Source organism: Zootoca vivipara, chromosome 15 (assembly GCF_963506605.1).
Source record: "Zootoca vivipara chromosome 15, rZooViv1.1, whole genome shotgun sequence".
NCBI lineage: Eukaryota > Metazoa > Chordata > Lepidosauria > Squamata > Lacertidae > Zootoca > Zootoca vivipara.
Window position 1 is genome coordinate 6,746,019 of NC_083290.1, and position 13,585 is coordinate 6,759,603.

The following is a 13,585-nucleotide window of genomic DNA, read 5'->3' on the forward strand; positions in this document are numbered from 1 at the left end:
AGGGCATTTCCGGCTTAACTCCGGCTGCAGATCCAGATGTGGACTGGGCAGTTCCTTCATTCTGTGAATCATTCGGGCCTGTAGTCTCTTAATCCAGTCACGACCTGGACGGATAAGGGAGAGGCCGCAGCCAGTGGCCAATGGTCTGCTATGCATGCAGAAAGCCACGAGTTCAATCCCCCGCCTCTCCAGGTAGAGCTGGGGAAAGCCTTAAATCTCCCCGAGCCCCTTCCAGTCAGTGTAGACTACCCTGACCTAGATGAGCAGCTTTGTAGGCTTCCATTTAAATCAGCCCTTAATTCAAAACACTGAGGACTTGAACCTTGCTTTCTTTTTAGAGGAAGGGAGCTCAGTGGTAAAGCGTCTGCTCTGCGCGCAAAAGGGTCCCATGTTCAATGCCTCTCATCTCTAGGCAGGACTGAGAGTCTGAAAGGCTGCTGCCAGTCAGTGCAGGCAATATTGAGCTAGATGAGCAGCTTGCTATTTGACCTGCTGCCTGAGCACCAGTAGATCCGGAATGGGATCATGGCCAAACCGAATCAAGGAGAATAAAATTATCCTGCCTTGAGAATCATTGGAGTGTGGTTGTGTGTGTGTGTGTGTGTGTGTGTGAGAGAGAGAGAGAGAGAGAGAGATCATGTATAATTTTATTGTAGTTTATTTTTTTTTGCTTCTACTACTAAGACATCTTGCAAAGTCAGCCTTTACAATTAAAAAAAATATACCGGTTTCAATCGTTTGCGGTGAGATGGCTGCAAGTGATAGATTTCATGTTGTTTGTGTGTGCTGGATTGCTACACACATTGCTGGTTTAGTAAAGGGAGGGGGTGGGGAATGGATGGTAACGTGCAATAATGTGGAAGGAGATGTTTTACACAATCAGGCAGCGCTGCCAAAAACACCGGGCAGAATCGTATGTGGTTCGTGAAAGACGCAGAGAATCCAAATACATTTAAAAAATAAAAAAGAGGAGGAGGAGGGTTATCTGTTTTATGTATTTTTGTGGGTTGGGGGGAGTTTCTAATTGGGGTGCGGGATTCGAAAAGCAGGTCTATATGAAATATGATTTAAAATGCAAGAAAACCCTCCTACTTTGAGCAAGGGTTCCTGAAAGGCATTGAATTGAATCCAGCTAGGTTTTAAGTCAAGAGTAAACCCATTGAAATCAAGGGACCCATAAGAGTTGTGTCTATGGAGTTAAGTGGGTCAGCCCTGAGCAGGATTAACTTTGGATACATTGACAATGTGACGTTTTGAGAAATCCTTCATGGGACGCTGGCCAAATGCAAAGTGGGTTGGCGGGCTGGGGGCTCCTGCACCTTTAATAGTAGCATAGAAGAGAGACTGTCTCCTGAAATCGCCTCTTCTACACAGCAATTAAAGGTACAGGAGCCCCCGCTGCCGCCTTGTAAGCTATGCCTGCTGAAAAGCCCTCGACTTTCTGACCCAGCCGCCCTATTTCCTACAGGATGTGTGTTGCACGCAGGTACAGTACTGCCCTCCTAAAACTGACCTGTATCTAAAAACAGTTCAGTTGGGTCCGGCTGATAGAGGCTGCAATTCCTTCTTCGCTCTCCCAGTCTTGGCGCAGATAAGATCGGTCTGCGTCTTTTACCCACAGGAGAGGAAATGCGCAGGGCGATCCTGGGCATGGGATTGGGCTTCCTCCTCAACCGAAGCAGCGCTAGCTTTAAAATCTGCCCTCAGCTGAACCAATCGGGGCTTCTTCAAAGCCTTGCGCTTTGTTCCTTGCGCCCACTGGCCTGCAAACCCCAGTTTGATTCTCGAGGGGGCTGCCTTGATCTAAGTACCCCGCTGATTTCAAGGGAATCTACTTCCCCGGAAGAAGATCCCACCTCCAAAGGTGTTTAGGAATCGAGATGGATTTATTTGGAATTAACTCCTCCGCTCCACACCAGAAATTGTGGGCTCTTTCCTTCCTTGCTCTCAAATCGCTTAGCGACCGAGGATTGGCTGGGAATTTGGGTTAAACCCTGCTGAATCCGAAGTATCTTATTAGGGATATTTCAGGGAAGTAAATCAGATGGATTTCCAGTTCTTGTGTACGTTTGGTAGGGGGGGAGGTGTTTTTTCTGGTAGGAGGGAACTGCGCTCATCTCCTTGGAGGATCCCAGTTTAAATCCGCAAAATATCGCGCTCTCTACCGACTCCCATCAGTTTTCCACATATGTCGCTCTTCTTCATAGCCTGCAGCCCCTAACCGCACTTGCCTCGGAGTAAACCCCACTGGATTATAAAAAGTTTACTTCTGAGAAGACATAGTCATGGTTGCGTTGCTCCAAAGATCGCCTTGCGCCTCTTTTGCGCCTTAGCGTGGTGAATAAGAGAAAACGGTGAACCGCCGTGAGGTCTACGGATGAAGGGCGGTATACAAATTTTAATAATAGCAACAATAATAGGCAGGGAGGCGTTTTGCATTGCAGGATCCGCTTTTAGTCGTAACTGCCCGGTTTTTAAGAGTAGGGTAGCTTGGATTTGGATATTTGAAAGCTGATAGGCCCTGCAGTCATCTCTCTCTCTCTCTCTCTCTCTCTCTCTCTCTCTCTCTCTCTCTCTCTCTCTCTCTCTCTCTCTCTCTCTCTCTCGAATCCAGAAATTATAATTAACCTGCTCTGGGGATTACAGCAAAAAAAAAAAAAGAGCGAGCGAGAGCAGTATATATTCTGGAGGTGTAAAATCTGATTATGGCTCTCGGCCAAAGCGGGCGGGCGCGCAGCTCTATGCATACCGATTCTGGAGAAAGTCTCGTTGGGTTTTACGTCCGAATGAACATGCATGAACTAGGACTCCTCCGAGAGCAAAACGTGGCCTTAACGACCCGGCGGGTCTCGGCTATTTCGAGAAGGGTTTTCTGCTTAGGACGGTCAACCACAGAAAGGAAGGAGGTTTCTTTCTGAATAAGGCCCCGAGTCCACGCGCGTTGAAATAAAGAGGTCCCCTTTCCTCCCCAACACACGCACGTTAACACGGAGGGAGGCGTCGAAATCAGTTTCAGGCTTCGCATTTCATGTAAACCGGATTGCAGATGTAAGCGCGTCCGTTACTCCGGATAGAGAGTCAGTGAAAATCCGGACCGAGGTTCCTTTTGCAACCCTCGAACCGAAGCGCGCGTTTCACTTGGAAACACTTCGCGTTGGGGTTGTGGTTTTTTTTTTTTTTTTTTTTGGTGTGTGTGTGTGCTATTTTCTTTCTTTCCTTCTTTCTTTCTTTCTTTTCCCTTGAAAGGCAGCTCCGGGTCTCCGTCTCGGCTGGGCGCGCGGGGGACAGTCCGTCGGCGCGCGGGTTAGTGGAGGATTTGGTTAACGAAAAGAAGCGCGGTTTTTGTTTTGTTTCTCCGTTTTTACGAGGGAGTGGCAGGGGGTTAATTCAGAGAAAGAGCATTAGACCAAAGCTAGAGGTGACTACGCGAGTGAGAGAAGGAGGGAAGGAGGACGAGCTTGGTCACTTTCGTCTCTCGGAAAAAGACTCTGCGCGCTCTCCTCTGCCTCTCCCGCTCTGCCTTCGCGGCTCCGTTGCGCTCCTTTCGCCTTCCTTCCCCTCGCGCCCAGGTTTCCGAATAGAAAAGCGGGGCGCTAAGGAGAAGGCTGAGGTGGGAAGGCTCCAACCACACCTCAAAAGAAAAACCCGAAAGCATACAGAGGAGAGTTATATCTTCCAGGTGCAGGTGCGCGATATTATAAACTGGGTTTAAAATGCAATACTTATAGATGAGGATATTAGATATTCAGCACAATCCGGTGGAGGAGAGCCACCGCTAAGACTAATTAACTGCTCGCTCTCTGTAGAATACATACACCTCTCTATATGATATCATACATTTATATCTGCTCATTATATCTTCTATATATTTGGGTATGTGTGTATTGTATGTAATCATAATGTGTTTTGACTGTTTTTAATACCGTATTTTGAAAATTGTAAGCCGCCCTGAGACCTCATGGTGAAAGACAAGTAATAAATGTATCACAGCAGCAGCAGTAGCAGAGCCACACGAGGATGTTCCTTGTAAAATGGAGCTAAAGAGAAAAAATATTATTCGCAGTTTATTGCTTGCAGATTGCTTTAGACTATATAGTCTATACATTGAATACCGAATAGCCTGTTGTTGTTGTTGTTGTTGTTTGGATTTCTTACTTGCCCTTCACCACAAGGGCCCAGTGACAGCACTCTAAAAAGGCAAGGTTAAAATAAATTTAAACTATTTGCTTACACAGAGAGAGAGAGAGAGAGAGAGAATGAGAATATCTCATATACTTCTTCGGGAGTGCATCCCATTAAGCTAATGGCCCACCCTAAATGTTTACGGGCTCAGAGCCCATATACACGTTTACTCGGGTGTAAGGCCTCTGGTGTTCCAAGGAGGCGCGGAGCGTGCGGTCTAACCAGGTGAAAATTCAGCCCCGCGGACCTGAGCTGGAGAGCTTCTCCACGAGACAAGCAAGTCCCCAACCTGCCTCCTTGGAAGTAAGCGCTCTTCTCTGTTGAAGTCACGACTTTCTTGACTAAACAGAAGCGCTTTTTCTGGGAATTGAGAAAGGGGTGGCGGTGGATCGGGGTTGTCTTGCTGGTGAGCAAGGGCGTGCAGTATGCAGAGCAGAGTGGGCTCACAGGCGGTGTGTGTGTGTGTGTGTGTGTGTGTGTGTGTGTGTGAGAGAGAGAGAGAGAGAGAGAGAGAGAGAGAGAGAGAGAGAGAGAGAGAGAGAGAGAGAGAGAGAGAGACTAGCTTTATTAAGGATTCCGCTCCAAAACGCCTTTTGTTAATTCTTGAGCTTATCGGATCAGCGTTCAAGGCTGGCAAATAAGAGCTATGGGGTTGCTTAATGTTGAGCTGTGTCTTATGCAAGAATGGATTGGAGAGAGAGAGGCGCACCTCTGGTTGATGGAGGGGGGTGGATGGGGTTAAAGGTGGGGAGGGGGACGCTGCCTTGACTCTCCTGCTTGCTAGGATATGTACCGGTATATCCGAGAGGGAGTCCCGGGAAACAAGTTCCCCGAATGGTTCGCATGTTTGTAGCAGAAGTGCGGGTACGAGAGGGCGCTCAAGTGAGCGGAAAGCCTATCAATAAATAAGAGAGAAACAGCAGAGGAGAGAAGGTAGCCTTTTCTCCTACTGCCTTTGCCCCTGCAGTTCTGGGGTGAGCTTAAAAACGAGAGGAAAGACGACCCTTAGCTCAGTTGTTAGACCATCCATCTACTTTGCACGCAGAAGTTCCTGATTTCAATCCCCGCCATGGGGGTAAGGGGGCTTGGAAAGACTTGGAACCCAGAGGAGCTGCTGCCAGCCAGTGTAGACAGTACTGAGCAAGATGGAGTATTGCTCTGGTTCAGTACAAGGCAACCGCTTTGCGTCCCTGGTTAAATTCTCGGCATCTCCGCCTCCAGTTTATATAGAAGAGCAAGTTTCTCGGATGGAAGTGTTCCAACCAGCACAGATGAGGTCAAAGGATCCCTTAAGAAAACCGATGGGAGTTGTAGTCTGACAACAACAGGGAGCATGGCAGTGGCTTCCCCTGGTCTACACATGCATACTTAGATGTGCACATATGCCCATTTTCTCTGCAGGGAGAATGCTCTGGGGCTGTATTGCAATGTTTGCAAGTAAGTCTGTGTGTATTTGCATGGCTTATCCATGTATTGGTTAAGCCCAGGGTCAACTCCCCTCTCAGCCATGGGTGACCTTAGATCAGGCATGTCCAAAGCCCAGCAAATCTGGCCCTCTTTGAAATCCACATCCCTCTGCCTAACCTACCTCATAGGGTTGTTGTAGGGATAAAATGGGGGTGGGGGGTGGAGAGAGACATACCACACACACACCGCAGAGCTGCCTGGAGAACAGACTCTTATTATTAGTGTTGTTGTTAATTCATTTTATTAGTCCCTTGACTCAGAAGGACTCACAAAATTTAAAAGCGTAAAAGGATGTCATAAAATCGGGGGGAGAGGGAGAAGAAGAATGCATTGCAATAAAAGCCATACAGTAATCTATAAAATAAACCCAATAAAACAGCAGGGAAAACACATCACCACAGCAAAATCTAAATGGATGGTGGGATGGGACTGTAAGGTGGTTATTATCCCTCCTATTTAATGCTGTTTCCCAAATCTCTGCCCGCTGCAAACACTGTTTGTCTAGTTTTCCCCACTCAGATTATAAAAGTATCTAGACACAGACGGTGTGTTTGTACAACTCCTGACACTAATATACAGATTGCAATTTAATGGGCATCAGTTTATACATTTTGCAATTTACACCAGGCGTGGGGCACTTTTGGCCTTCCAGATGTTGCTGAACTACAACTTCCTGTAATGGTCAGTGTAGATTGCACTACTTCAGGCTGCAGATTGGGAGGGGGGCATATTTTTAATGCTTTGTCCAATATTGAACATAACCTGCAAGTAGAAAACTAGCCCAGCAGGGAATGAGCTGGGCTACCACAACTTCTCTGGCTAGTGTGAAATTATTAGTCTCAGGGAATTCATTTCTGTCTTGGGGGAGAATTCAAATCTGGCGCCTCTCCCTGCAGCCTGAAATGGTACTGTCCGTTTCGGCTTGTGTAGGCCACCCCACAAATATGCTGGCTGGTGGCTGATGGGAGTTGGAGTCCAACAGGGCTCCATGTTGGCTACCCCAGATGTATGCTCAAGGGGAGGGGAGGTATTTACACAGGGGGTGTTAATTCTTTTCTGCTAGGATCTGCCTCTGAAATGTGAAACAAACGTGCAAATTAGATCTTTCCCTGTGGGATCTGGAATTAAATAAAGGCTGAAGGCTGAAAGCACATGCGGTCACCACTCTGCTGGAGCCAAACAAGTCCCAAATGTAAGAATGGCCTGTTGGATCAGGCCAATGGCCCACCTAGTCCAACATCCTGTTCTCACTGTGCCCAACCAGATAGATGCCCGTGGCCAACAAGGAAGCAGGATTCAAGCACAACACCACTGTCCTCTCCTGTGGCCACCACCAACCTCAGCCTGCCTTCAGCCAGCCCCCCCCCCCCACCGAAACTGCCTGCTTGCTTTCCTGCAAACAGCACAGGATTTGGCATTGGCAGTGAGATTCCTCCTCCTTCATCTCTGTGTTGCCCTTGTAGAACTCAACAGGGAGGTGAAAAGGGTGAATCTAAGACTAAGTTGGCTCTGCCTTTTAGTGACTCTGACTCCACCCACTGTTTGAGCTCCTTGCATTCCACCACAGCAGTTTCAGTGGACCGCAGTCACCAATGGGTCCTGGTCATTGCCGGATTTGCGTACTATAAGCTAAACAAGCTATAGCTTAGGGCTCCACTCTCTTGGAGGGTCCCCCCAAAAAAATTAAAATGGAAAAATCTGGATGTACATTTCCAAAATATAAGATAAAAATAAATAAAATAATACCTACATACAGCAACAGTGTTTTGTGTTGTGTAGGCTCCTATTTGTTATGTGCAAATGACTTTTAGGTCCATAAATTACCATATATTCAACACACACAAAACAGCAACAATTTGTTGTTGACAAAGGACAGCTGGACATATAAAGGACCCCATTACTTTCAGTAGTTTAGAGCCTCATCAAACCTAAACCTGGCCCTGGCCCTGGTACTCTCAGGGACAGGGTTGAGATCAGACAGAGCCCCCCCCCTATTCCTTTTAACTTTGGGTACTGCTGGGCAAATATGCCTTTCTATTTCAACAGGCATTGTAGGGAAGGTATCTGGTTTTATGGCTCACTTTGACTTAATTTTATCCACTGTGTCTGTGTGTGCTTTTGGTAATCTTGATATACACTGCAAAGTAGTGTTGGTGATTAAGCGGTATATACATGGCATAAACAAAACAAAATAAACAGGACAGCTGGGGGAAGAAAGAAAGGTGACTTAGTGCAGATCCACAAAAACTTGCTTGTGTGTATTACAAGATGTCTTGCTTTAGACATCTTGTAAAGACATACCAGGCTTTTACTGACCATAAAATCAGACCCTGCTTTTTTCTGTATGTATTCCCTTTATTGTTTTTTTAAATATGCTTTTATACCACTGTTTTACATGTTTTATATTGTATTTTTGTTTCAATGATCTCATTTACCACTTTAATCGTGTACGCCACTTAAGGGATTTTAATTTTTTAAGTGGTTTATCAATGTTTTAATTGCCTGATTGATCGATGAATCAATGAATACTGGGGTTGTGTCTTGCACTGGTGTACGGTACATTTCAAACGCACACACGGATCTTGGGAACTGTCGTTTATTAAGGGTGCTGGGAATTGTAGCTCTGGGAGGGGTAAACGACACCGTGCTGGTTTTTTTTTAATGGATAGTGTGTGCATAGCTGTGTGTGTACCCGAGTTCTGTCCCTATATGCAAGACCTGCCATTCATTCCACCCTTCTGTGAACGTGGGGACCTGGTGTATGTGTTTATCTGCAAAATGCTTGCAAGCAGGGAGGGGACTATGTCCCTGTGAGTGTGTGCTTGTCAGCGAAAGGGAGTAATGTATTTGCAGTTGCGTATGCGAGGGGCGAGGGGTGGAGAGCGGATTCTTTCCGGTGGTGTGTAAACCGCGGCGCTCCCCGAATCCGGATTTGCGCTGTTCTTTCTTCTGAGCCAGAGGATATATGAATGGGCATTGGGCAGCCTTGAAACCCGATAATTTTACCTCCAGTAAAATTCTCTCAGACAGAGAGATTTACCTTCAGTAAAATTATAATTAGATACATGTATGAGCGAATAAGAATCGAGCCAGTTTCAACTCCAGATCTCTGCACACCATTTCACTTTAACAAATTGCGGATTGGGTGAATGACGTGTGGTTGTCTCCAGCTAAATTGTACTCCGAGGAGACCCACTGAAATCAACGAGCCTAAATTAGTCGTACCAATTAAGTTCAATGGGTTTGCTCTGAGTGAAACTGACGTTGGATACAGTACAACCGAGAGAGGCATTGCTCTAACAATCCTGGCGTCAAATCTGGTTCCCTTCACGGCCCGCTTGTCAACCCTGGTATATGTGTTAATCCAGCACTGCTCCTTCCGTTTAGTTGCTTTGAGAATCCGGTTTATACCTGTGTGTGTTCTTAGGTTGTATTTTGACGTCTCTGAATGATCAGCCTAGTGTCCTCCATCCCCACCCCCTGCCTGCCTGGCGCTTTGGCGAATGCCCTGGGCGCGTGTTCCAAAAGCTCTCCAAACGGCATCTCTCCGTGCGCCCTAGGCGCACCGCGGAGGCGATCCTGCTTGACTGCTCCTTCCCAGTGGCTCTAGCGTTGGTCGCCGCGCCCTTGTCCTCGCCTCGGTATCCCAAGCAGCCTCTCAACTCCGGCTTCTCTTCCTCCTTCTCCCTGGCAGGTTTGGTTCCAGAACCGGCGCTCCAAAGAAAGGCGCATGAAGCAACTGAGCGCGCTGGGGGCCCGACGGCACGCGTTTTTCCGCAGCCCCCGCCGCATGAGGCCGCTGGTAGACCGTCTGGAGCCGGGAGAGCTCATCCCCAACGGGCCCTTCTCCTTTTACGGAGGTGAGTAAGCGCGAGGGGTGGTTCCTGGGCGTGTTCACACGTCTCCATAGCTGCATCTACACACAAAAGCCAGTCTAAGAATTTAGATTTTACACCTCTTGACAGGCCTGGAGCCAGACAGTTTGCAGGGAGGGGGCACTGCAAAACTGTCAGGAAATAAACTTGATATTAGGCTGTTTCATTGTAGATATTTATAATATTTAAATTTTATAATTTTTTGGGGTGGGAACCTAATCCCAGCCCATCAGCCAGAAAACTTACTTCTGAATAATTTGGCACTGTATCTTTCCCCTTTATCTCCAACTAAAAAGTGCACCTTTAAGTTTTAGGGTTTGTTTTTAGGGTAACTGAAAATTCAGCAGGTGCCTGTAATCTCCCTTGAGGGGAGGGGGTATAAAGGCTTTATGAAATCCTTAGCCCCCCACCTTTTAGCCAAATCATGCTTCCTGGCCTCCTATAAGCAGTAGCTAAAGAGGATCATCCTAAATGGTAAAGAAGCTGAACTGCCTCCCTCACAAGAGAAGCTGCTGCTTCAAGCTGAGTCAGACCATTGATCCACCAAGCTCAGTGTTATCTACATTGACTTGTTAGTGATTCCCCCAGGTTTCAAGCAGGATCCTTTCCCAGCTCTGCCTGGAGATGAGCCTGGGATTTCCTTTATGCAAAGCAGATCCTCTGTCACTGAGCTACAGCTCTTTATGCAAAGGTCCCCTGTGAAGCTGAATCCCAAAAGAACCTTGCTTTTAGAATCTGGAATGAATCTCTTCATGCAACAACAACAACAACAACAACAACAACAACAACAACAACAACAACAACAACAACAATGTTTTTATACCCTGCCCATCTGACCCCAGACACTCTGGGAAGATTCCAACAAAATATAAAAGAACAAAACAAAACATCAAACATTAAAAGCACCCCAAAACTCAGAACCAAACTAAGCATGAAATTAACTGCATAGTTCTGTCCTGAAATGCAAGGGGTGAGTGGGAATCCCCTCCAGTTGCCAGTTTGGGGGAGGGGTCCTGGTGCAGATTGGTACCCTAGCATGGGGGCACTCACAGGGATAAACAATATGTGTTGGCACTGTTCTTCCCAATTGGTCAGAAAGAAGCAAACCTGATCCTGCCTCCCTTGTGTTCTGGGCCAATTAGGTCAAAGGCACTGGGATGACTGGCAAGCCCTAACCCATTTTTAAGGTGAGAGGAGGGTGTCATGTTGACTAGCCCTGGTGTAAGGGATATAATGATCTTGCAGTGGGGGCCTGAGGGTGATTCCACACCGTTGCTATTTTCAGGAGGGATTCAGATTCATTCATTTATAGAATTTGTAGACCACTCTTCAACCAAGAAGGTTCCCAGAGTGGCTTAAATGCAATCAGTTAAAACGGTCCCTGCCTGTAGGCTTAAAATTGGGAAAGGTGGAAAATTACCCACCAGGGAAGGGGGAGAAGGAAGAAAAAATAAAACTCAGACACCAGTTTATTAAATACAGTGGTACCTTGGTTTATGAACACAATTGGTTCCGGAAGTCTGTTCATAAACTGAAGCGTTCATAAACTGAAGCGAACTTTCCCATTGAAAGTAATGGAAAGTGGATTAATCTGTTCCAGATGGGTCCACGGAGTACTTAAACTGAAGCATTCATAAACTGAAGCGAACTTTCCCATTGAAAGTAATGGAAAGTGGGTTAATCCATTCCAGACGGGTCCGCAGAGTACTCAACCTGAAGTGTACTTAACCCGAAGCATGGGTGTAATTGGTTCCGGAAGTCTGTTCATAAACTGAAGCGAACTTTCCCATTGAAAGTAATGGAAAGTGAATTAATCCGTTCCAGATGGGTCCGTGGCGTTCGTAAACCGAAAATTCGTAAACCGAGGTGTTCATAAACCGAGGTTCCACTGTAGTTATTCTTATAATGACTAGCTGACACAGTTCAGGGGTAAGAGGTGCGTGACAGAGCTGGTCTTTCAGTAAAGCTGTTGGAATAAGCACTGCTTTCCATATCTCCCACTGAGGCAGTCCACGGAATGACTGCCCCAAAGTGAATGCCAGATGGAGTTATCACATTTTAATGGGGACGGGGGGGGACGGGACGACGACACTGTTGTTCAGTGGTAGGTTGCACAATTATAGCTGATTGGGAAATATTTTGTAATAAACCCACTCTCCTAAAATATCAGACCTTTTTGCAGTAAGGAAAGTGACAGGGAAGGTGTGGAATGACACTGGCTTTGATGCAGTGCCATCTAGCCTACCCACAGACAAGCCGGAATGAATGCTCATTAAATAGTCAATGTAGTCTAACCTCCCTGCAAACAAAGACTGTAATCCTAAAAACCCACTTTCCTGGGAGTAAGCCCCACTGAGGAGATAATGTTTGCACACCACCATATTAATACTGGTTCCACGGAAACACAGGGAAAGTTCTTGGCTGCAGAGTTCAACTTCAGCTTTATAAGAATCTTGGCGTTCTCTCATTCTTAAAAACAAAATCAAGCTTCTCTTATTGTTGAAAAAAAATGTTATTTAAAGTTATGTTGGCAGCACTGGGTGAAATCAGAAACCACAGAAGTTTCTGTGCCCCCTCTTCCCCTTATCAGCATAATCAGATCAAAGTGTGAAAATAATAACAGTTTAGCAAAATTGATTCAGCTTGGCATCTTATAGCAGAGTGTGGTTTTAATTTATTGCAGAATTTGCATTCATTATATTTTAATTTAAAGTTGAGGACCTGCAAACAAGTTTTAAGATGCAACTAAGGGAAAAGGTGGGGTTGTTTAGGACCAGCATTTGCAACTGTGTATGTGCCTGGTCCTTGCCCCCCCCCCATAATGAGTGGGGTTTTTTTAAGTAAGGAGAAATAAAAGTTGCAATCATCAGCATCAGGCCTAGAGCTGTCACTGGTGGCGCAGATGCTGATACAGAGCATGTTTGTCACTGTAATTTGCCACTTTCTGGGGAAGGGGTTACTGGGGGGGGGGGTCAGAGCCTGGGCTGTGGTGGTCCGGACTTCAGCTCTGAGGTCCAACCCAAGTTGCACCACTGTTGAGGTGGTAGCTGGGGGCCTCATCAGGGCCTCCCCAAATCATTTTGCTAACTGTGGTAAAGCAGAAAATGGCGCCAGGTCAAGGTGCAAGAGAAGCCAAAGCTAGGCTATATGCCTCTGAATACCAATTACTGGAAAGTACAGGAGGGAGCACAGGGAGCCATATTGCCAAATTCTGCTCCTGCTTGCAGCCTTCCCATTGGAACATCTGACTGGCCCCTGTGAGAACAGGATCCTGGACTAGATGGGCCATTGGCCTGATCCGACCGGCTTTTCCTATGTTTCCCCTTCTCTAATCGAGACATGGGGAAGCTCAGCCTACCACAAACCACATAGTGAAAAGGGCGACATCTTGCTACGTACTAATCAAATTTGGTTATGCAGTATTGACAGCTGATCAGGCCATCCTCTCTGTTCTTATGATGTAAAATAATAATAATTTTATTGTTTATATCCCGCCCACCTGGCTGGGTTTCCCCAGCCACTTTGGGCAGCTTCCAGCAAAAGACAAAAAAACACAACCAAACATTAAAAAACCTCCTGATGCAGCAAAGAAAGAAATTTCCATGGCATGTACGTCAACCTTTTATCTTTCTTTCACCTGCCAGATTACCAGAGCGAATACTACGGACCGGGGAGCAACTACGATTTCTTCCCCCAAGGACCGCCTTCCTCTCAAGCCCAGACGCCGGTGGATCTCCCTTTCGTGCCATCGTCCGGGTCGTCAGGAACGCCTCTCGGGGGGATGGACCACCCCTTACCTGGACACCACCCTTCCAGCGAAGCTCAGCGTTTCACAGATATCATGTCACACCCACCTGGGGACTCTCCGAGCCCCGAACCCAACCTACCTGGCTCCTTGCACTCCATGTCGGCGGAAGTTTTTGGGCCGAGTCCTCCGTTTTCCTCGATATCTGTCAACGGTGGTGCTAACTATGGCAGCCACTTATCACATCCGCCGGAAATGAACGAGGCTGCTGTATGGTAGCTTTAAATGCCAAGACTGGGGGCAGAGAAGTAAGTGG

At 46.8% G+C, this 13,585-nt stretch overlaps 1 protein-coding gene across 1 annotated transcript in view; it reads left to right on the forward strand.

Moving 5' to 3' along the window:
* The window catches only part of LHX1 (LIM homeobox 1), a 49,979-nt gene extending 36,394 nt beyond the window's left edge, over positions 1-13,585 (forward strand). The window contains exons 4-5 of the mRNA XM_035139753.2: positions 9,344-9,509; positions 13,169-13,585. Of these exons, the coding sequence (XP_034995644.1) occupies positions 9,344-9,509; positions 13,169-13,548 (546 nt within the window). The 3' untranslated portion in view covers positions 13,549-13,585. The remainder of the gene's footprint in view (positions 1-9,343; positions 9,510-13,168) is intronic.